At 61.3% G+C, this 20731-nt stretch overlaps 3 protein-coding genes across 3 annotated transcripts in view; all 3 read right to left on the reverse strand.

The window, feature by feature from the left end:
- The window catches only part of LOC117003956 (nascent polypeptide-associated complex subunit alpha, muscle-specific form-like), a 9183-nt gene extending 3436 nt beyond the window's left edge, over positions 1-5747 (reverse strand). The window contains exons 1-8 of the mRNA XM_033074342.1: positions 5681-5747; positions 4683-4802; positions 2847-4556; positions 2614-2726; positions 2260-2318; positions 2012-2154; positions 1767-1929; positions 1506-1697 (exon numbers count right to left, since the gene is read on the reverse strand). Coding sequence (XP_032930233.1) covers positions 1506-1697; positions 1767-1929; positions 2012-2154; positions 2260-2318; positions 2614-2726; positions 2847-4556; positions 4683-4802; positions 5681-5747 — 2567 coding nt within the window. The remainder of the gene's footprint in view (positions 1-1505; positions 1698-1766; positions 1930-2011; positions 2155-2259; positions 2319-2613; positions 2727-2846; positions 4557-4682; positions 4803-5680) is intronic.
- Positions 5748-6994: 1247 nt separating this feature from the next.
- Positions 6995-10245, reverse strand: NDUFAB1 (NADH:ubiquinone oxidoreductase subunit AB1). The gene is made up of 4 exons (XM_033074619.1): positions 9975-10245; positions 9801-9888; positions 7864-7970; positions 6995-7174 (listed from the first exon to the last, which is right to left on the reverse strand). The coding sequence occupies exons 1-3, from the start codon at positions 10218-10220 to the stop codon at positions 7879-7881; spliced, it is 426 nt and encodes a 141-aa protein (XP_032930510.1). The 5' UTR covers positions 10221-10245; the 3' UTR covers positions 6995-7174; positions 7864-7878.
- A 1228-nt stretch (positions 10246-11473) lies between these two features.
- Positions 11474-20713, reverse strand: PALB2 (partner and localizer of BRCA2). The gene is made up of 13 exons (XM_033074458.2): positions 20650-20713; positions 20185-20244; positions 20009-20093; positions 17320-19233; positions 15861-16657; positions 15532-15615; positions 15250-15411; positions 14791-14876; positions 14346-14507; positions 14093-14209; positions 13699-13786; positions 12531-12679; positions 11474-11732 (listed from the first exon to the last, which is right to left on the reverse strand). Exons 1-13 carry the CDS (start codon positions 20698-20700, stop codon positions 11504-11506), a joined length of 3984 nt encoding a protein of 1327 aa, XP_032930349.1. The 5' UTR covers positions 20701-20713; the 3' UTR covers positions 11474-11503.
- Between the last annotated feature and the right edge of the window lie 18 nt (positions 20714-20731).

A 20731-nucleotide genomic window follows, 5' to 3' on the forward strand; every position in this document is an offset into this window, starting at 1 on the left:
GTACAGACACACAGGTACAGACACTGGTACAGACACTGGTACAGACACACAGACACACACAGGTACAGACACACAGGTACAGACACACAGGTACAGACACACAGGTACAGACACACAGGCACATACAGGTACACACAGGTACAGACAGACACACACAGGTACAGGCACTGGTACAGAGAGGTACAGACACACAGACACAGGTACAGACACACAGACAGGTACAGATACACACACACACAGGTACAGACACAGGTACAGACACACAGGCACACACAGGGACAGACACAGGTACAGACACACAGACAGGTACACACAGGTACACACACAGGTACACACACACACAGGTACAAACATATACACAGGTACAGACACACAGGCACACACAGGCACACACAGGGACAGACACACACAGGTACACACACACACAGGTACACACACAGGTACAGACAGGTACAGACACACACAGGTACACACACACACAGGTACACACACACACAGGTACAGACACACAGACACACGCAGGTACAGACACAGGTACAGACACACAGACACACGCAGGTACAGACACAGGTACAGACACACAGGCACACACAGGTACAGACACTGGTACAGAGAGGTACAGACACACAGACACAGGTACAGACACACAGGCACACACGGACAGACACACAGACAGGTACACAAAGGTACACACACAGGTACACACACACAGGTACAGACATATACCCAGGTACAGACACACAGCTGTGCACACACACACAGGTACACACGTACACACAGAGCAGGCACATGCACACGTGTGTACACACACATGCACACACACAAGCACGTGAGCACACAACCCCAGTGACCGCTTGACAACACAGATCGCAGATTCTGCCCGAATTTCCTGCAGCCAGGGAAGGGCCCGGCCGCACGCCCAGGGTGGGGACAGAGCCCGTGACACTGCTCAGCCTCTGGCCGCAGCCCCGCGCTGGCTGCAGCTGTTGCAGCGGTTTCCTCGGGAACAATCCCCACGGCGCATTACAGAACGGGCAGCGGGGCCAGGACAGCAGAGCCCGCTCCCAAATGAGCTTTGTCAGGGCGGTGTCCGAGCCTCACTCCCCCGCAGCACGGGCAGGACACGCTGGGGACACGGGCAGCACCGAGGGGTCCCAGGGACCGCGTGCTTGGAGCTCATCAGCACATCTCACACATCTGTCCACAGCTGCACAGCCACGGCCCTTCAGTGCCCGGCCCCATGCAGCCCCAGCACTGGTTGCACCCCACTCCCCATGGCTGGGAGCATCCCCTGGCACCACCCGGACCCCTGCCCGGCCTGGGGACACTGCCCCTCCTCTGAGAGCAGCCGCTCCTGGGCTTCACAGGTGCTGCCCCACCCCAGCACCTCCACTCTCGGCCACCAACGCTGTGTGCCCTAGCAGAGCTCAACCCCAGCCCAGAGACCCCACCAGGGCTTTCCCAGCCCCCTCCCGGAGCCCACAGACCCCAGCCCAGGCTCCCACCTGCTGCGGGTCTGGTCCGCCCTGGCCTCCAGCAGCAGCGCCTTGAACCGGCGGACGGCGACGGCGGCGAGGACGGCGCCCAGGAGGAGGATGCTGAGCAGGACCCCGGCTGCCATGCCCAGCAGGCCCTGCTGTGTCACCCGGTAGTCACAGCGCAGCCCCATGAACCAGAAATCGCTACCCACGGGGCACCTGCACCGAGGGGTCCGTCAGCACCAGGGGGACGTGGCCATCCCCCCCAGCTGTCCCCAGGACACTCACTGGCAGCGGGGCTGGTGGTCCTGGGCATGGGAGCAGATGCCGTGGTTCTTGCAGTAGTCACGGTGGCAGAGCGAGGTGCAGGTCACGTTCCCGTCCGCCCTGGGCACGCAGGCGAAGCCGGACGGGCAAGCGAAGAGCAGAGCGCAGGGGTCCAGCGGCCGCGCTGCAGGGCCGGGGTGCAGCTGTGTCACCCGCCGTGCCCAGCGTGTCACCCACCCTGCCAGCAGCCCCCAGCCCTGACTCACCCAGAGCCCCGTGCCGCAGCACGGGCACTGCGCCCACGGCACGGACGGAGCCCAGCGCGCTCTCCAGGAGCTCGTCCAGCCCCGGCCCCGGCAGCTGCTCCGCCGCGAACAGCGCATCGTAGCGCAGCACCACGCTGCCCTCCCTGCGGGCACAGCTCTGGCTCCAGGACCCCGCTGGCTCTGGGACCCCGGAGCCCCTGTGCCCGTGCCGGGAGTGCCACACGCTGCGGGACGGTGCCACCACCCACCTGACATCTGTCACCTCCAGCCGCAGGAACCCGGGCAGCGCCGTGAACAGGGGAGTGACCTGTGCAGGGTGGTGGGAGCTGAGCGCCCCTGCCCAGCCCGGCCCGACCCAGCCCAGCCCAGTCCAGCCCGGTCCAGCCCGGTCCGGTCTGGTCCAGCCCAGCCCAGCCCAGCCCAGCCCAGCTCAGCCCAGCCCAGCTCAGCCCAGCCCGGTCCAGCCCAGCCCAGTCCGTCCCAGCCCAGCCCGGCCCAGCCCAGCCCAGCCCAGCCCAGCCCAGCCCAGCCCAGCCCGGCCCAGTCCGGTCCAGCCCAGCCCAGCCCGGTCCAGCCCAGCCCGGCCCGCAGCCCCCACTCACGGTCTGGTTGAAGCCGTGCAGCAGCTCCTGGCGCTCCGGGGAGCCGGGGTCCTGCAGGGCCGGGACGAACCCCATGTCCAGCACCAGCTCGCAGGGGATGCGCAGGAGGGACGCTGCAGGAGGAGATGGGGACCAGCAGGTCATGACCCCACCACAGGGGCCACCACCAGCGCTGGTGGCTCCCAGGGCCTCTCCCACTCCTGCCGTGCCCCAGCAGAGGATCCCAGACTGACCTTTCAGGAGTGGAGGCTGATCTTCCACGATGAACACCTGGGGAGCCCTGCCCACCCCAGCCAGGGGGGCATCGGTGTCTGTCCTCCCTCTGGGGCTGCTCGATGGCTGCGCCAGCTCTGTGTCCACAGCAGCTGGGGGGGCCCCAGGACCCCCACCCTGGGAACCTGTGGGCTGCTGGGGGTTCCTGGGCGTCACAGTGGGCACAGGAGCTGGGGACCCCCATGTCGGCCCCACCATATCCCTCTGCAGTACAGCAGCACGTGGCTCTGCTGTGACCGTGCCCTTGTCCCTGAGCCTCTCTGGGCTGGTGGCAGTTGTGATGGTGGCAGTGACACCGGTGGTGGTGGCACCAAGAGCAGTGGTCAGTCCCAGGGGAGATGCAGGCTGGGAAGATGCAGGCTGAGATGAAGCTGGCTGCTGGGGGGGCCCAGGTGCTGAGGGGGGTTCCAGGCTGCCCACTCCCACCTGGGCCCCCCCCAGGGATGGAGGGCTCTCAGCAGGACCCACCCTGGAGCTGGAATGGGGCAGCCCTGGGGAGGGGTCTCCCGGGGGGGTGCCCACAGTGGGGCTGAATCCCAGGACACCCCGGCTGGTCCCTGGGGAAGGCAGCGGGGTGGAGAGCAGGGTCACTGCAGAGCCGCTGGCTGGGGCAGGCTCTGGGGACAGGGCAGTGGGGGAGGCTCCAGGACTGGCATGTGTCACCCCACCCTGTGCCACAGCGGTGCTGCCAGGGGCCGAGGGGACAGGGGGCTGTCCCGGGACGGCTGACGGGCTCAGGGGGGTGTGACTGGGCTCAGGGGGACCTTCCCTGTCAGCTGGGCCCAAGACCCCTGTGGTCAGGTCCAGGGCTCCTCCCTGGCCAGATGTCACCCCTGGGGTGCTGGCAGTGGTGGTGGGGACAGGCAGCCCTGAGCCCCTGCGTGTGGCAGGCAGCAAGGCTGGGCCTGTCCCCACGGCTGGCCAGGCTGTGCTGGCCAAAGGGCCCCCACCAGCCCCAAGGGACAGTGCAGAGGGGTGAGGGGCAGAGCTGGGACCCTCCTGTGAGTGGGAAGCTTCTTCTGACACCCCTGGCAGCGCCCACTGTGTCCCCTGCAGTGTCCCTGTGGGGGTCAGCAGCCTCTGCAGCCCCCCAGCAAAGGGTGATGTCCCTGCTGTCCCCAATGTTGAGCTGTCAGTGGCCACCACGGTGCTCGGACGGGTCCCTGGGCTGCTGTCACCCAGCTGGAGAGAGTCATTCTGGCTCTGCACCAGGGCTGTCCCCATGGCCCTCCATCCCAGCAGGCTGCTGCTGGACCTCCACTGTCCCCTGGCAGAACCTGGCACTGTCACAGAGGGTGAATGTGGAAGTGTCCCCTGCACGGCTGTGGCACCTTCTACTGTCACACGTCCTGCAGGGGGGTGCGTGGCTGCAGGACCTGTCCCTGTGTCCACTGGGGCCCCTGCACTGGTGTCCCCCAGGCTGGCAGGGGACAGCAGCTCCCTGCCTGCAGAGCCCAGGGGCCCCAGGGGCTCGCTGCTCGTTCCACCCCGCACCGGCCCTGTCCCCTCCCTGCCCAGCCCGGGGCCTCTGGGGCTGTCCTGCGGGCTGGAGAGCTCGGCTGTGTGGGCGGGGGTCCCAGGGAAGGGCAGCACTTCAGCCTCTGTCCACAGCTGCCCCACGGCCTCTGGTGTGGGCGCCTGTCCTGTGCCAGCTCCGGGCCCCGGGCGATCTGCGGGCAGAGGGGGCGGACACTGAGCAGCTCCGACCCCCGGCCGGCCCCACCCGGGCCCTGCGAGCCACAACACGCGGCTGGCACAGGGCACGGGGGCAGCAGGAGGGAGGGTCTCAGCCGTACCTGTCCGGCAGCGCTGCCCCGCCGCGGTGCCCAGGTGGGCGCAGGGGTCGGCAGCGCTCAGAGCCGAGCCGGCCCCGCTGCCCAGAGCGGGGCAAAGCCGCGCGCAGCATTCCACGAGCACTGGGAGAGAGGGAAAGGAGCAGCGAGCACCAGGGCTGGGCATTCAGCATCCTCCCCAGCACCTCACCGACACCCGGAGCCCCCGCTGCGGGTCGGGGTCTCCCTCTGTTAACCGCGGGTGGCTCTGCTGAAGGAGATGCTCCAGAACACGCCAAGCCCAGCTGGGAAGCGCCTGCCCCGGTCCTGCCCGTGCCGGGAGCCCCCGGTTCAGCCCGAACCCGGCCCCGCCGCCACGTGCCGACACCGGCACCGGCGGGGCCGCGGGCAAGGCACGACCCCAGCCCCAACAGGGCTCCGGGACCCGTGGCGGTTCCAATCCAGGGCTGATGGGTGGCTCAGCAGGGTGTTCATCGCCGGGATGGGGTTGGGACTGGACTGGGGTCACCACGAGCCCGGCGGGCCCCGGTCTCCATCAGCGTCTCCCCGGGGCTCCCACAAGGGCAGAGCCCGCCGCCTTCGAGGCCATGGAATATCCACAGCTGGGTATGGAATGGAACCGCCACAGCACGGCACGGAACCGCCACAGCACGGCACGGCACGGAATGGAACAGCCACAGCACGGCACGGAATGGAACGGCCACAGCACCGCACGCGGCCGCCGCCGGCGTGCCCGCCCCGCTGCCCGCTCGCCCCGGTTCCCCGCGGCCGGGCCCGCTCTGGGCAGGTCCCAGCGGCACCGAGCAGCAGCCGCCGAACCCAAACCCAGTGCCATCGGGGACACGGACCCGCCCGGTGCCGGTACCGGCCCCGCCGCAGAGCCCCGCGCCGCCGGGATGCACCGGCCCTGCCGCCGCCGCCCCCCGAGCGCAGCATCCCCCGCCCGGGACCGGCGGCACCGGGAACCCTTCCTGGCTGTGCCCCCTCCCCTCCCCGCTCACCTGCAGCAGCCAGGAGCCGGGGCAGCGGCGGCGGGGCCCGGGGCAGCGGGAGCCGGGGCCGCTCCATGGCGCGGCGCGGGCGGCTCTGCCAGGCGGCGGCAGGAAACCCCCGCCCGCCCCCGCTGCGGCGGGGCGGAGGCGCCGGGAACCGCAGCCCCCGGCCCGGGCCCGCCCCACGGCACCGGCACCGGCACCAGAGCTGCCTCCCTCCCTCCGGGCCGGGCGGAGCGGGGCTCGGCAGCGGGACCCACCCGGGGCTCAGCGCGGAGCCGCCGCCTGCGGACTCGGGGGACTCGCAGCTCCAGCCGGTCCCCCTCCCACCGGTTCATGCCGGGACATGTGCTCTGCCCCTGGCTGTCCCCGCTCTGCCCCCGGCTGTCCCCACTCTGCCCCCGGCTGTCCCCGCTCTGCCCCTGGCTGTGCCCGCTCTGTCCCGGCTGTCCCCGCTCTGCCCCCGGCTGTCCCCGCTCTGTCCCCGGCTGTCCCCGCTCTGCCCCCGAGTCAGGCCAAAGGCTCTCCCAGGAAGCGATGCCCGCTCTGGCTGCAGGTCCCTCGCCTCACCCCTCAGGGTCAGCACACCCAGGAGAACCCAGAGACCGCTCCCCACCATCAGACATCTCTGTCCATGCCCTGGGGAAACCACCACAGACAGGGCAGCCGAACCCACTGCGTGCCCCCAGTCCTGCTGTGCAGCTGCTCAGCAAACATCTCGGATCTCAGCCAGGCTGTGGAGCCGTGGGGAACGTCCAAGGGCACAGTGAGAGCAGCACCCGGGCCCCGGAGCAGAGGGTCAGGGGAGTGCCAGGGATCCCAGGGAAGTGCAGCTCCTGAGATCACCCCAGCACAACACAGGCACCATGTGCAGCACCACAGCCTCTGCTCCATTTTCCACCCTTACCTCCCCCATTGCCAGAGGCTCTGTTATCCAGTGACACTTCCTTGGCTCCCAGCCTGGCTGTGACAAGTCAGTGTTTCTTGGCTCTGAGGAAAAGCTGTGCAGTGCTCAGAGATAACCCGTTCCTGCCTCGTGAGGGTTAAGAGCAAGGCTCCCGTGCTGAGATGAACCGGGTGTACAGGAACAGCAATGAGAATTTGCTGTTCAGCAGCAGGAAAATCATTCCCCCCCTTATTTTCCATCTGGAAAGCAGAAGCCTTTCACATAGAACTTGTTTTCACCAGCACTGATGAAACAAACAGTTACAAGCACGCAGGGCAGAGCCAGATCTCGGGGCAGGATCCTCAGAGTGTCCTTCACACCCCAACACCACCACCAGGATCCACCCACTGTGTGAGACACAACAGCCACCACCAGAATGGTCTTAACTCTTTATTCTTGTTTTTTTTTTTCTTGTTTTTAAAGGACAACACATTCAGACAGCTTTAAATACAACATCCACGTGCAGCTTTCCCAGGGAAGGCCGCAGTGGGACAGCGTGTGCGCTCCCATCCATCCATCCCTGCCGGCACCAGCCCAGTCCTGGCGTGGGACAACTCCTGCGAAAACAAAACCCACGTGTTTAACATTCCACCAAGGTACAAAGGTACAGAAGTGACACACTGACATCTGAGCACAGGCACAGAAGGAGCCCCCAGCTCTCTCCAGAGGCCACAGCTCCCACCCTGGCCCTGGAGAGTGAAGGGACTCAGCCCCCCTGCCCCAGGGAGCTGGGGGGGAAGCCTGGAGCCACACAGGAACAGGCAAGAATGTGGATCAGGGCTGCAGGCTGGCTCAAGGCCACCTCATTTCCCCTGCAGCCCTCCCTGACCGCTCCTACAACCCTTTCCTGCCCATTTCCTTCCCGGCTGCAGCTGTGGCAGAGGAAATGGCAGCAGCAGGGTTTGAGGTGCCCCCACACACCCTGACAGGGCTGAGGAGCATGGGGAGATGGGACCATGGCTGAGACCAATCTGCCACCCACTGCTGCCCTGGGGAGGAGCCCTGGGTGTGCCAGGCAGGACGAGAGGAGAGGCTGAGCCCCACGTCCTCTCTCCAGCTGCAGGTGCCTCAGGAAAACACCCCCCACCCTCAGGAAAACACACCCCACTCGCCCTCCCCACTGGCACCCACAGCCCCTGCCAGCTCCCTCCCGAGCTCCTGCCTGTGCCACACGTGTCACACACCACCCTGCCCTGCCCCTACCCCTCTGTGTGCCCAGGCACCCCCAGAGCACCTCTGAGCTCACCTCTGAGCAAATGCTTCACTCATAAATATCCTTCTTATCTGCAATGTAATCTACAATCTCCTGTGGGCACATCAGCTTCTCCGCATCTCCGTCAGGAATTTCAAATCCTGCAAGAAAGGGCACGCACTTAGCCCCAAGCCCACGGAGGGAGCGAGGGTGAGGAGGGGGTGGCTGCAGGCAGGGTGGCTGTGTCAGAGCTGATGCTGCATCACTGCACTGCCCAAAGTGACACCACTTCCAGCCAGGGGACACGGCAGGAGCCAGCGCCCCTCGGGCCCTGCCAAAGCCACCAGAGCCCCCCAGACCCCCGTGTGTGGCAGGGGGACGTTCCTGGACCTGCAGGCAGCACCTGAAGCCCCTCAGGCTGACTGTGCTCTCATGGAGCAAACACCAGGGCAGGGCACTCGGGCTCTTGGTGGTGGAGCTGGTGAGGAACAGCCCAGAAATGTCTGTTTGCTTTTTTAATGCTCCTGGCCACACTAAAGCTCACTTGGGGATTACAGACAAACAGGCAGCAAAGGCTCTGACAGCGGGACATGCACCTTGGGCTTAGAGAGTGCCCAAACCCAGAGACATCCACGGCCCAAGGTGACATTCAGGCACCCACTCCAGAGCTCATGAGCTTCAGAGGGAAGCACAAAGAAGTCCAAAGGAAGCAAAAAGAAATTTGGAATATAAACCAGTAAGGAGAAAACACCTTTTTTTCTTTAGCAGGATTAAGGATGAAAAAAGTTCTGGTGAGCAAAACCAACCTGGACTGTCTGGGATTTTTGATCTGCAATGCCAAGCTCAGCACCCACTGCTCCCCTTTCCCCCTCCCCAGGTGGTGCCCACGGAGAGTGGGAAAAAATTCCTGATTCCAAAGGGGCTGAGCTCCAGAGCAAAGGGCTGCACTCCCAACGCCCGGAGGTGCCCAGCTCAGTGGTGGCTCTGGGAGGTCTGCCCTGCTCTCAGGACTAGCTCTGTTTGCCAGAGGTTTGCCCTGGCTCTGTGGGGTTTGCCCTGGCTCTGTGGGGTCTGCCCTGCTCTCAGGGCTGGTTCTGTGGGGCTAGCCCTGGCTCTGTGGGGTTAGCCCTGCTCTCAGGGCTGGCTCTGTGGGGTCTGCCCTGCTCTCAGGGCTGGTTCTGTGGGGCTAGCCCTGGCTCTGTGGGGTTAGCCCTGCTCTCAGGACTGGCTCTGTGGGGTTTGCCCTGCTCTCAGGGCTGGCTCTGTGGGGTTAGCCCTGCTCTCAGGGCTGGCTCTGTGGGGTCTGCCCTGCTCTCAGGGCTGGTTCTGTGGGGCTAGCCCTGGCTCTGTGGGGTTAGCCCTGCTCTCAGGACTGGCTCTGTGGGGTTTGCCCTGCTCTCAGAGCTGGCTCTGTGGGGTTTGCCTTGCTCTCAGATCTGGCTCTGTGGGGTCTGCCCTGGCTCTGTGGGGTTAACCCTGGCTCTGTGGGGTTAGCCCTGCTCTCAGGACTGGCTCTGTGGGGTTTGCCCTGCTCTCAGGGCTGGCTCTGTGGGGTTAGCCCTGCTCTCAGGGCTGGCTCTGTGGGGTCTGCCCTGCTCTCAGGGCTGGTTCTGTGGGGCTAGCCCTGGCTCTGTGGGGTTAGCCCTGCTCTCAGGACTGGCTCTGTGGGGTTTGCCCTGCTCTCAGAGCTGGCTCTGTGGGGTTTGCCTTGCTCTCAGATCTGGCTCTGTGGGGTCTGCCCTGGCTCTGTGGGGTTAACCCTGCTCTCAGGGCTGGCTCTGTAGGGTTAGCCCAGGCACTGTGGGGTTAGCCCTGGCTCTGTGGGGTTAGCCCTGGCTCTGTGGGGTTAGCCCTGCTCTCAGGGCTGTCTCCATGAGCTCTGTCCCGGCTCTGTGAGCTCTGTCCCGCTCTCTGTGCGTTCCCCCAGCCCCACACGCCCCAGGCCAGCGGTGCCGCCGCTCCCACGGCCCGGCCGCCCCGGGCGCCGTTACCGAACTCGTCCTCCATGGCCATGATGATCTCCACTTGGTCCAGACTGTCCAGGCCCAGGTCCTTCATGAAGTGGGACTCGGCTGTGAGCTGCGGAGGACACGGCGGTCAGCGGGACACGGGCACGGCAGCTCCCGTCACAGCGCGGCCCTCCCGCTGCCCCCCGCCCCGCTCACCTTCTCGGGGTCGATCTTATCGTACAGCTTGAGCACGTACAGCACCCGGTCCTTGATGTCGGCCAAGGTCAGGGGCGGCAGGTCGGAGAAGGCGCGGCAGAGCGGCGGGGCCAGGCTGGGCAGGCGGAGCAGCGCGGGGCGGCCCGGCGGGGCGGGCGGCAGGCGGCGGAGCGAGCGGAGCGCGGCGGGGCGGGCGGGCCGCGGCAGCAGGCGGCGGGCGCAGGACGAGAGGACACGGGCCGCCATGGTCGCTGTCCCGGCGGGCGCCGCGCGGGCCGCGCCTGCGCCTGCAGCGCCCTCTGCCGCCCGGCGGCCGCAGCGCCGCGCGCCGCGCCGGGGGGCGGGACCGGCCGGATCGGGCTGGAGCGGGCTGGACCGGACTGAACCGGGCCGGGATCCCGCGGTACCGGCCGGACCGGGCTGGAGCGGGCTGAACCGGGCCGGGAGGGGCCGGACCGGGATGGAGCGGGCTGAACCGGACTGAACCGGGCCGGGAGAGGCGGGACCGGCCGGACCGGGCTGGACCGGGCTGAACCGGGCCGAGATCCCGCGGGACCGGCCGGACCGGGCTGGAGCGGGCCGAGATCCCGGCCGGACCAGGCTGAACCGGTCCGGGATCCCGCGGTACAGGCTGAACCGGGCCGGGAGAGGCGGGACCGACAGTACCGGGCTGAACCGGGCCGGGAGAGGCGGGACCGGCCGGACCGCGCTGAATCGGGCTGAAGCGGGCAGGGAGAGGCGGGACCGGCCGGACCGGGCTGGAGCGGGCCGAGATCCCGCGGTACAGGCTGGACCGGGCCGGGAGAGGCAGTACCGGCCGGACCGGGCCGAACCGGGCCGGGATCCCGCGGTACCGGACCAGGAGAGGCGGTACTGGCCGGACCGGGCTGAACCGGGCCGGAATCCCGCGGTACCGGCCGGACAGGGCCAGGAACACCTCCACTTGCAGGGGATTCCACCCTCTCTGGTCTGTGTCGCAGGGCTCGGTCACTGCACAGCAAAGTTCTGCCTTGTCTGTCTCACCTCCTCCCGGTGGAAGTTCCCGTGCCTGCAGCCTCTTCTCCTATTGCTCAGCACCACCGAGAAGAGCCCAATCCATCTTCTGGACACCCCTTTAGATATTTGTACACATTGGTAAGGCCCCTCTCAGCTGTGTCTCCTCTTGAGGCAGAGCAGCCCCAGCTCCCTCTGCTTTTCCTCGCCAGGGAGATGATCCAGCCCTTCATCATCGTCACAGCCTCTGCTGGACTCGCTCTAGTTGTGTGTCCCTGCTGTCCTGAGGAGCCCAGAGCTGGACACAGCACTCCAGATGTGCCTCTCAGGGCTGAGCAGAGGGCAAGCATCTCCTCCCTGACCTGCTGGAAATGCCCCCTGGGACACCCCTGTCCTCCTTGGCCCCCAGGACATGCAGTGGTCAGGGACAGCGCGGTGTCCACGAGTGTCCTTGTCCACATCCCCCCGCAGAGCAGTGACAGCAGACACAGCTGGTTGCACAGGCAGCACGTTTAATGGCCCCCAGCCCAGCCCTGTCAGGCCACTCCGGGCTGGTACCGGTACCGGTACAGGTGCACGGTCCCGTTGCAGCGCCCGGCCAGCAGCCCGGCCCCGCCGCTGGCCCAGCGGGTCAGTGCCCAGCGCCCCGCAGGGCCCGCGGGCAGCACGGCCGTGCAGCGGCCCCGCAGCAGGTCCCACACGGCCACGGCACCCGACGTCAGCACGGCGGCACCCGCCGTGTCCCACACATCGCCCTCCAGGTACCTGCGGGGACACGAGGGTCAGCAGGCAGCAGGGGATGGGCAAAACACCACGGCAGAGTTTGTTCAGCTAGCTCAGGGCTCAGGTAATGATTAATAGCAACTGCAGCCGACAGACTGGACTGTTCCTCCAGTGCAACTGGGAAGGGATGAGCCCAAAAAGTCCTCCTGGAGACTCAGAACACACTTGAAAAATGTGTACTCTTAAAAACGTGTTATTTAAAAAAAAAACCACCCTGCAAGCGTTCGGGATGGACAGGGCTGGAACAACCTGGTCTAGTGGAAGGTGTCCCTGTGCAGGGCATGGGGTGGGACTGGATGGTCTTTAAGCTCCCTTCCAACCCAAACCATTCTGCGATTCCATGGCTGTTCAGTAACCAAGACCTTGGTCCACCACCATTCCCACACATCCACCACATTTCCTGTGCAAGGCTGACCCTGCTGTGCCTCACAATGCAGGACATGGGAAGGAAAAGGCCACACACACAAACCTGGCAGCATGGAGCCACTGCTCAGCGAGGAGCCCAGGGACACACACACCCCCGGGGGACAAAGGCAGAGCCCACACCCAGCCCCGTGTCCCCCTGGGGACAGTGAGGGGCTCAGGGTCAGGGAACAGCCCGCTGTGGGAAGTGGGCAGGAAGCAGCCCCCAGCCCCGGCCCCCAGCCCACGCACAGGACACAGCCGGATGCAGCCCCTTATCAGCAGGGCTGGATCCCTGCCAGAGCTGCCCTGCTCTCCAGGGGCTCTCCCAAAGCCCCAGAGGAGCCAGCCCAGCCCTGCCCAGCCCCAGGGACTCGCCTGCCTGCAGGGCCAGGGGGGAGGCAGGAGAACATCACCCCTGCGCTCCGGCCCGAGCGGGGGTTGAAGGCCACCACGCGGAATGCTGGGCTCCCACAGGACTCGCCCTCTTTGGCATGAGGATGGCTTAAAACAACAAACAAAAGGCCCTGATACAGAGAAAGAAAATACATCACTAAAAACAACAGCAGGAGGGGAAAAAAACAAAGTAATTTTCCAAAAATTAACTGCTACACTCTCTCTAATCATAGCCCCATGAACAGTGATGCATTATTTTTACTGAAGAAAACAGAAATGGTTTACTTTCCTTATCAAATTAGATAAAAGCAAAAGCAGCTGCTGGCTGATAAGGGCTGATGCAACGCAGCAGAGTGACAGCTCAGTGACCCGAGGGATTTATGAATTTCTCTTCCTGTTTCAAAAAGCTAAACCTGCCACAGGATGAGGTGACACTTCAAAAAACAAAAGAAGTAAAATTTCTGGGTCACATTTTAATCCCTGCAAGTTTAAAATGTAACAAGGATTCCATGGAAAGCAGCATAACTGAAAGCAGTAGCTCCCAGAACAGCCACAAACCAGCCTGAAATATCCTGGGATGGATAATCTGTGGAAGACTCTGAAGAGTCTGACTCGAGGCACCATTATTGGACAAGACATTCTTGTCCCAAAAGGTTACATGCCCACTGAAAACAATCAATTCCTTGATAAACCACAAAAATCTATTGGGAATCACAGCATAGGCAGAAGCAAGTGGGGAAAGATGATTAGTATGAATGTTGGTTTTACACAGCTCATTCCCTCAGGCATGTATGTCCAGAGGATGCATTCACAGCGGGTTTCTAATGCTGGCAGCACCCAGTGTGACGTGGAAGAGACTTGCCAAGCACCAGGCCTGGGCAACAGCACTTATGCTTCCCACACACAGCACGCTGCAGCTTTGGAATGCACCAGGATGCATTGCTCCTGCTTTATTAGCACCCTGCAGAAAGCCAGGAGTTGAGGCAGCCAGGGTGGGTTATTTATTCCTCTGTAACCTGTTCACCCTTGAATAATCTGCAGTGTATTGAAACAGAGCTGATAGTTTAACCCCCTCTAGCAACTTCAATCCTTTTTATCCCCATCCCAGTGAGTGCAGCCCATGCATGAACTGTGAATTTTGTGTACCTACAGAGTCAGAATATGCTCGATGGCAGATGGAGGCTGGGTAGGAATAACCAACGTGCATCTTCCTCAGGAGCTGACCTGTTTTCAGATTCCTGCAGTTGGTAAAAACACAAATTCTGACACATTTCTAATCACAGTTACACCCCGTGCAGGACGGACATGGGTTTGGTTCCATGAATGAAGCCAATAGCCAGGAAGGGTGTAGTGAGGATGATACAAAAGCAATGGAATTCCAGCAGCACAGTTCCTTCCCTGGCTGAGTGTGGTGTCTCACTGCAGGCCCTCAGACCATCACCATTTCACAGTGAGTCAGCAGCCAGCCAGCACCCCTGTACAACCCTGCAGCTGCTGAAACTGCCCCTGGCCCCTGAAGTGTGTGGGGCAGAGGAAACACTCACCAAACCACAACGCTGTTCCCTGCAGTGGTGCCCACCAAGGCTTCTCTCAACCCTTCTACTTCAGCAAAGGCTGTCACAGTTTCTTCAGGGGGCATCAGAGACTGCCTGTCCCTGCTCCTGAAGGGACACCAGCACATAGAAGAGCAGGTAAAACAGAAAGTGCATGTTTTGGAAGAGGAACACAACACTGTTTCCTCACTGTTATCCCCCCCACCACACGGAGCCCACCCCAAAGCAGCACCCCCAAGCTCACCCCCCTGTCTCTGAGAGTGAAACCATCTCCACTTGCTGCTCCTGCATGGTCCTGCTGCTGCTCACCAGCCTCTGGTCCTTCAGTCCAACAACTGCTTTTATATTCCCAGCTTTCACTAGGGAGTGCTCGAATGAGTCGGTCTCAGAAGAATAAAGCAGGAGCCTAAATCAAGAGACAAGCACACAGCATGACAGGAGGAAGCCCCACTCAAATATGGAGTAGCATCTACAGATCAGCCTGTGTTCAACCAGTCTGCCAGCTCTGAGCTGAACAAACAGCTATAGTTGATTAAAGTTGATTTTTAGAAATCCCTTCCAGATTTTCCAACTGTTAAAGCAACTGAGAAAATGCCACATTAGTAAAAAGATAATTTCAATCACTTCTCACAAGAAGTTGAGCTGCAACTACTCAGGGTGCAAAGCACTAGTAAGAAATAATACAAAACCTTATTTCTCCAATCTCCAGCTCTCCCAGTGCTACACACACAAGGTTACAGGTGTCTGGCAGAGGAACAATCTGGATTACAGGAATCTGGGACAACAAAACAAGAATTCAGTGTCACCCACAGTGTCCCTTTATTTTAATTTTCTACAGTGTTTCAAGTAAAATAATGTGGAGTAGAACTGATTTTCAGACTCAAGACGCACACTTAAATGAACAGCTGAACTCTCTGCTGTCTGGTTGCCTAATTAAACAATCCCTGTTGATGCAAGAGACAAAACATATCTCCAGGGACTGTAAGGGGAGAAGGCCCAAGTGAAGTGCAGTCACCATTCTGTGCACGGGGTATTAAATTCCAGTAGGTAACACACAGCCACATAAGCTACAAACTCCTTGACCCTTGGGAACTAACACACGGGGCAATAAAACTTCCCTTAATTCTAGAAATGAGGCTGTGCCATACCTCTCTCAGGTGCCAGGTGTAGACCTTGCCCCAGCAGTCGGGTGCCAGGGGCCGCCAGAGGGACACGGCGCTCTCGGAGGCAGTGACCACTCGCAGCTCCCTGTGGCCAGCTGCTGCCCACCACACCGTGCTCACATCCACAGCACAGGAACACGAGGAATCCTGCCAAGACAAACCTCTGCTGCTTTTCCTTCGATAGACAACATTACCTGTTGCATTTTTGTTCACTCGGTCTTGCAGAGCTGCTGCTGCCACAGTCCCAATTCCCTGCTGCTCTCCCACCTTTAGCTCTGACACAAACTGCAAGCTCTCTTCTCCGGGCCCATCCGGCAGCACTGGACTCAACTGTTCTGCTACATCTTTTTTCTGCATGAACAAAGTAAAGAATGAGGATAATTCAAATTTGAAATTATATTCAGCACCTGTGAGAATGAGGCAGAATTGTTGCATGCAGTCACTCTCATGGAGATACTGCATGCCACTGCCATGACCAATTCAGGACTAGCATGCAGAGAGAACTTTTCCCTCAAGTCAGACAGGACTCTGGGAAAAGGGCATTTGCCCACAAAACCACTGGCTTAGTACCCTTCACAAAGATCCCAGCTTGTTACCTGCTCAGGTGAAGCTCTGCACGACTCCTGCTCTTTGTTCTCTGACTGCTGATGCTCCTCCAAGGACACAGTCTCGCCAGGTTTATTCTCAGGGTCTCTTTCAGCTGCTGCAGGAAATGTTGTACCTTGCTCCTCCTGGTTTGTGGCAGCCCCTGCAGCACAGCTGTCGGGGTGCAGTGGCACAGCAGGGTCTCTGAGTGCCACATCCCCCAGGACCAGGGCAGCTCCTCTGGGGGAAGGTGGGGTGGCTGAGGCAGGTACAGGTGTGTCCCCCACTGTGACCTCACTGTGCACTGAAGGTAAAACACCGGGGGTTGCACCCACAGCAGGGAAAACACACGAGGAAATCTGAGACTCAGGGTGTGTGGCAGCCTCAGCTAAGACAGTCCCCATGGGAGTAAACAGCAATTCATGGGTGGAAAGCTCCATCTTGGACGCTGGGCTTCCCACACAAGGGAGTTCAGGCAATCCAGTTTTGGAAGGCAAAACCAAATTACTTCTGAGATCTTTTCCTTTTGGCATCATTTGTGCATCTGGTGTGTCCTCTGGAGCCACACCATTGCCAGACACAAAATCCTCCAAGTCATTCACAGGGGAAGACTTCAATTTCTCCAGTTTCAGTATTCCAAATTCCTCGTTTGGTAAGTGGAAGTCCCTGATGCCCAGCTGAGGAATCAGCCACTGGAGGCTGTGAAAGGAGAAGAGGGAGCCACGAGTGTCGGGGTGCACAGCAGGCAGCCCAAGGGCAGCAGGACCCTGTGAACCCATGGGACAGCTCTGTCCTCTGCTGCTGCCATCTAAACACAAGAATACAAGACAGAACATCACGTCATAAAATAACCAGCAACTTGCCTTTTCAGAATCTCTCATGAAGGGTGTCTTGGATTTAAAAGAAAATCAAAACTCCATATTCATCTTAATCCAGAGAAATGGCACTTTTCTGGAAAGACACTACACCCTGCAGTTACTCTGTGTCTCTGGATCAAGCCTTCAGCTCAAAGACCACCACCAAAGCCTGACAGATATGCCTGAGTGCTCAGTCACTTTGGTTTAATGGTTTTCTCCCAACACTTTCTCTTTTCACAATATTCACAGACCCTCAGAAAGAAGAAAATAATCATAAGCATGCAGACTCAGTTGGAGGAGCAGATGGACATCCACTTGCTGGCAAACCAGCCCTAGTGTTCACCACCTTCACTCCAACAGCAAGGGCAGCTCAGTAAGCTCCCAGCCTTGCTCCTCCTCTGTTCATTCCCTGCAGAAGTTTCTGGAATTGTTAAAGGAATCACAATGATCTATTAAAAAAATAAAATTCTAATTTTTAGAAGAATAATAGTTAACCCCTCTCGTACTTCCTTGACTAAACACAGCAGGGTGTGAACAGCAGGGCCTGCACTCCCAGGGATGTTCCCTGCCTTGGGGATTGGGCATTCTGGGGAGTTTCTATGTGAGGAAGTACCTGGTGAGCCTGCGTGGGCCCCGTGCCTGGCAGAGCAGCGCAGGGAGCGGCGCACAGGGACGCTGACCGCGGGGAGCTGCCCAGCCCCACGGGCTCCTCGCTGCCTCCTCACACGCTGCACGGGATGTTTGTGTCCCTCACACACAGGAGCGCTGCCTTCCCCATCTCCCACACGGCTGGCAGCAGTGTCACTCCCTGGGCTCAGAGAGTCGCTGCTGTGGAGGGGGTTTTGAACCCGCTCCAGCAGAGCCTTGTGGCATTTGCCTGGCACCTGGCTCCCGTCCAGGGCAGGGTCAGGACACTCTGGCTGTGTAGCTCCAGGCACTCCTGTCCCTGCAGACCCCAGTGCTGCAGCACCACACAATCTCCTCTCCTCTAAGGATGACCTTTCAAGGTTAGCATCACAGTTTTCCTTTTCACTCTGGCTCTCATTTGACAGCACAGCACTGCTTCCATTGGCCACTGTGGGATCCTGGCTCTCTATAAGCTCTTGTGATGCTGGATGCATGGGGGCTTTGCAGGCAGACTTTCTTCTTCCCTTCTGTTTCCTCTGGGATTGTCTCTGCTCTTGCCTTGTGCTAGGGATGCTTTTCTGAGAAATGGATGTAAGAGAAGTGCTGCTGCTGCTGCTGCTGCCAGATGCAGGAAGAGATTTCTGAGAACTACTTGAGTTTGCTTGATTGTTTTCTGCCCCAAGAAAAGGGAAGGGCACAACCCCAGGCTCCAAATCACCCTCGGCTCTCTCTTGTGAAGGCTGATTGGGGTTTGCATCTTTCTGCTTGCATTTACCCCGCTGACCTTTCTTGCTCCTGCCCAGCTGGCTGAGGATTACAGCATCCAGGTCCACCTTCCTCTGGCAGTTGGACATGCGGCGAGTTGTGCGGACGTAGTACTCGACGGGGAAGAGCAGCCCCTCAACCACTGTGCAGGAGCTCAGCGTGCCCTCAGGAGCTGCTGCCTGCTCAGGGGGAGAGAGCCCTGACTGACCCTCAGCCTGTTCATTCTCCAGCAGCTCCTCAGCATTGTCCAGAGCATTATCTGCAGGACAGGGATTTAAGGCATTAGGGTCACCTTGATGTCCTTCATGGTTTTTGTTCTCCTCGGTTGTGGTGTTATTTCTGCTGTCAAGCAATATTTCATTTTCTGACATTACATCCAGGAGCCCATGTAATTCTCCCTGACCTTCACACAAACTCTGACCCTTCAGCTGTTTTATTACACTGGGGGATTCTTCTCCACCATCCCCTCTGGGGTCAGGTAAAACAGAGCGTCCATGCTGTGAACACGGCTCACGTCCATCAGGTGTGGCCACAGCCCCTGAGGACTCAGGCTGCCAGACGTCCCTGCTGTCCCTCAGTGCATGTGGGGATGGCTCAGGCTCTTGTGCAGTGACACTGCCCTCAAACACATCCTGTACAAGCCCTGATGGTGCATCAGGAGTGAAATTATTTCCTTCTCCCTGCACAAGCAGTGCCCCAGGTGCCCTTTGAGCGGGTTCCTCAGAGTGCGAGAGGCTGCTGCGCCTGAACACTGGTGACTGAAGCTCCTCTGCACTGGCAATTTGATTTTTCATCATTTCACCAGCACTGGTTAGATGCACATCATGCACTGGTTCCCTTTCCTTTGATTCCAGAGCCTTCATCCGTCTCCGCAGCTTCATCATGCCTCGGGAGGTTTGGGGCTTTTTCTCCACAGGGACAGGCCTGATGATCCCACAGCACAGGTTTTCCTGGCTGGCCTGAAAGCTTTCTGCCCGGGAGCTGTCCTGAGGGCTAACCTCATCACTGCAGAATTCTGGAACATGCTTAACTGTGACAGACCTTGTGTCCTCTGTGTCAGCCTCAGAGCAGGCTTTAGTCTGTAACTGAGAGGGCCCACCTCTGTCAGCACTGGGAGACGTGTTATCTCTGGAACCTGGGGGAAAAAATGTCACTCGGGTAAAGTACTCCTAAAGTTCTGTCCAAGAAAAACATCACATGGTAAAATTAGGCTTTGTTAGTAGGGAAAGATGGGGATCTTAGAGTCAGGACTGGAGCACTGCAGACCTGGTGAGGAGGGAAGCAGAGCAGATGTTACTGCAGAGCACGGCTCAGGCCAGGGCAAGGGCTGTGTGAGGACAGCGGGGCCAGGAGTGAGGGTCAGCAGGGCCTGGAGTGAGGGTCAGCAGGGCCTGGAGTGAGGGACAGCGGGGCCAGGAGTGAGGGTTAGAAGGGGCCAGGAGTGAGGATCAGCAGGGCCAGGAGTGAGGGACAGCAGGGCCAGGAGTGAGGGTCAGCAGGGCCTGGAGTGAGGGTCAGCAGGGCCTGGAGTGAGGGTCAGAAGGGCCAGGAGTGAGGGACAGCAGGGCCAGGAGTGAGGGACAGCAGGGCCAGGAGTGAGGGACAGCGGGGCCAGGAGTGAGGGACAGCAGGGCCAGGAGTGAGGGTCAGCAAGGCCAGGAGTGAGGGTCAGCAGGGCTTGGAGTGAGGGTCAGCAGGGCCAGGAGTGAGGGTCAGCAGGGCCAGGAGCCTCCACAGCAGGACAGTCCGCAGGGGCACTGAGGGACATCAGTGACCGCCGGGTCCCCGGTGCTCCCACCGCCCTGTCCTGGGCACTGCCCGCGGCTCCTGCATGGGGCCTGCCGGTCCCACCTCGGACACCCCGGTCCCACCATCTCCCACCGGCGGCCTCCCGTTCTCCCCGTTCCTACCTGGCGCCTCCCGTTCTCCCCGGTTCCCCCCTGGGCTCCTGTCCCTCCGGCCGTGGCTCCTGGCTCGCTCGGCTCGCCGAGCCCGCTGCGGACACACAAGACCCCGGCGGGGCTGGGACCGGCTCCCGGTGCCCCGGAGCCCCTCGGTGCCCCCCGGCCCGGCCCGGCCCGCTCACCCGCAGCCGGATGACGGTCTCGCTGTACTCCTGCCTCAGCAGCGCCAGCTTCTCCCGCAGCTGCAAGAGACACCCGTCGGGATGGGACTGGTCCCGGTCCCAGTCCAAGTACAAATCCAAGTCCCAGTCCCAATCCCGGTCCCGGTCCCGGTCCCAGTTCCAGTCCAAGTCCAGGTCCGGGTCGCTGTCCCAGTCCCAGTCCCGGTCCCGGTCCCGGTCCCAGTCCAAGTCCAAGTCCAGGTCCCGGTCCCAGTTCAAGTCCCAGTCCCAGCCTCAGTCCAAGTCCAGGTCCGGGTCGCTGTCCCAGCCCCAGTCCCGGTCCCAGTCCCAGTCCCAGTCCCAGCCCCAGTCCCAGTCCCAGTCCCAGTCCCAGTCCCGGTCCCGGTCCCAGTCCCAGTCCCGGCCCCAGTCCAAGCCCAGGTCCCGGTCGCTGTCCCAGTCCCAGTCCCGGTCCCAGTCCCGCACCTTCTCCTTGTCGGCGCCGCTCAGGGCCGCCGCGGCCGGCGGGCCCTCCATGGCAACGGGGCGCGGCGGGAGCGCGGCGGGA

The sequence above is a fragment of the Catharus ustulatus genome, chromosome 16 (genome assembly GCF_009819885.2).
Source record: "Catharus ustulatus isolate bCatUst1 chromosome 16, bCatUst1.pri.v2, whole genome shotgun sequence".
Classification (NCBI taxonomy): domain Eukaryota; kingdom Metazoa; phylum Chordata; class Aves; order Passeriformes; family Turdidae; genus Catharus; species Catharus ustulatus.

Excerpts from the sequence above, each read along its gene's own strand:
- NDUFAB1 (XM_033074619.1), bottom strand. The coding sequence starts at position 10,220 with ATGGCGGCCCGTGTCCTCTCGTCCTGCGCCCGCCGCCTGCTGCCGCGG. Across the intron at positions 9,889-9,974 it reads ATAAGATCGACCCCGAGAAG|CTCACAGCCGAGTCCCACTT; the intron begins GTGAGCGGGGCG and ends TGTCCTCCGCAG. Across the intron at positions 7,971-9,800 it reads GGCCATGGAGGACGAGTTCG|GATTTGAAATTCCTGACGGA; the intron begins GTAACGGCGCCC and ends CCTTTCTTGCAG.
- PALB2 (XM_033074458.2), bottom strand. The coding sequence starts at position 20,700 with ATGGAGGGCCCGCCGGCCGCGGCGGCCCTGAGCGGCGCCGACAAGGAG. Across the intron at positions 19,234-20,008 it reads GGGAGAACGGGAGGCGCCAG|GTTCCAGAGATAACACGTCT; the intron begins GTAGGAACGGGG and ends TTTTTCCCCCAG. Across the intron at positions 11,733-12,530 it reads CCCCCTGGCCCTGCAGGCAG|GTACCTGGAGGGCGATGTGT; the intron begins GCGAGTCCCTGG and ends GTGTCCCCGCAG.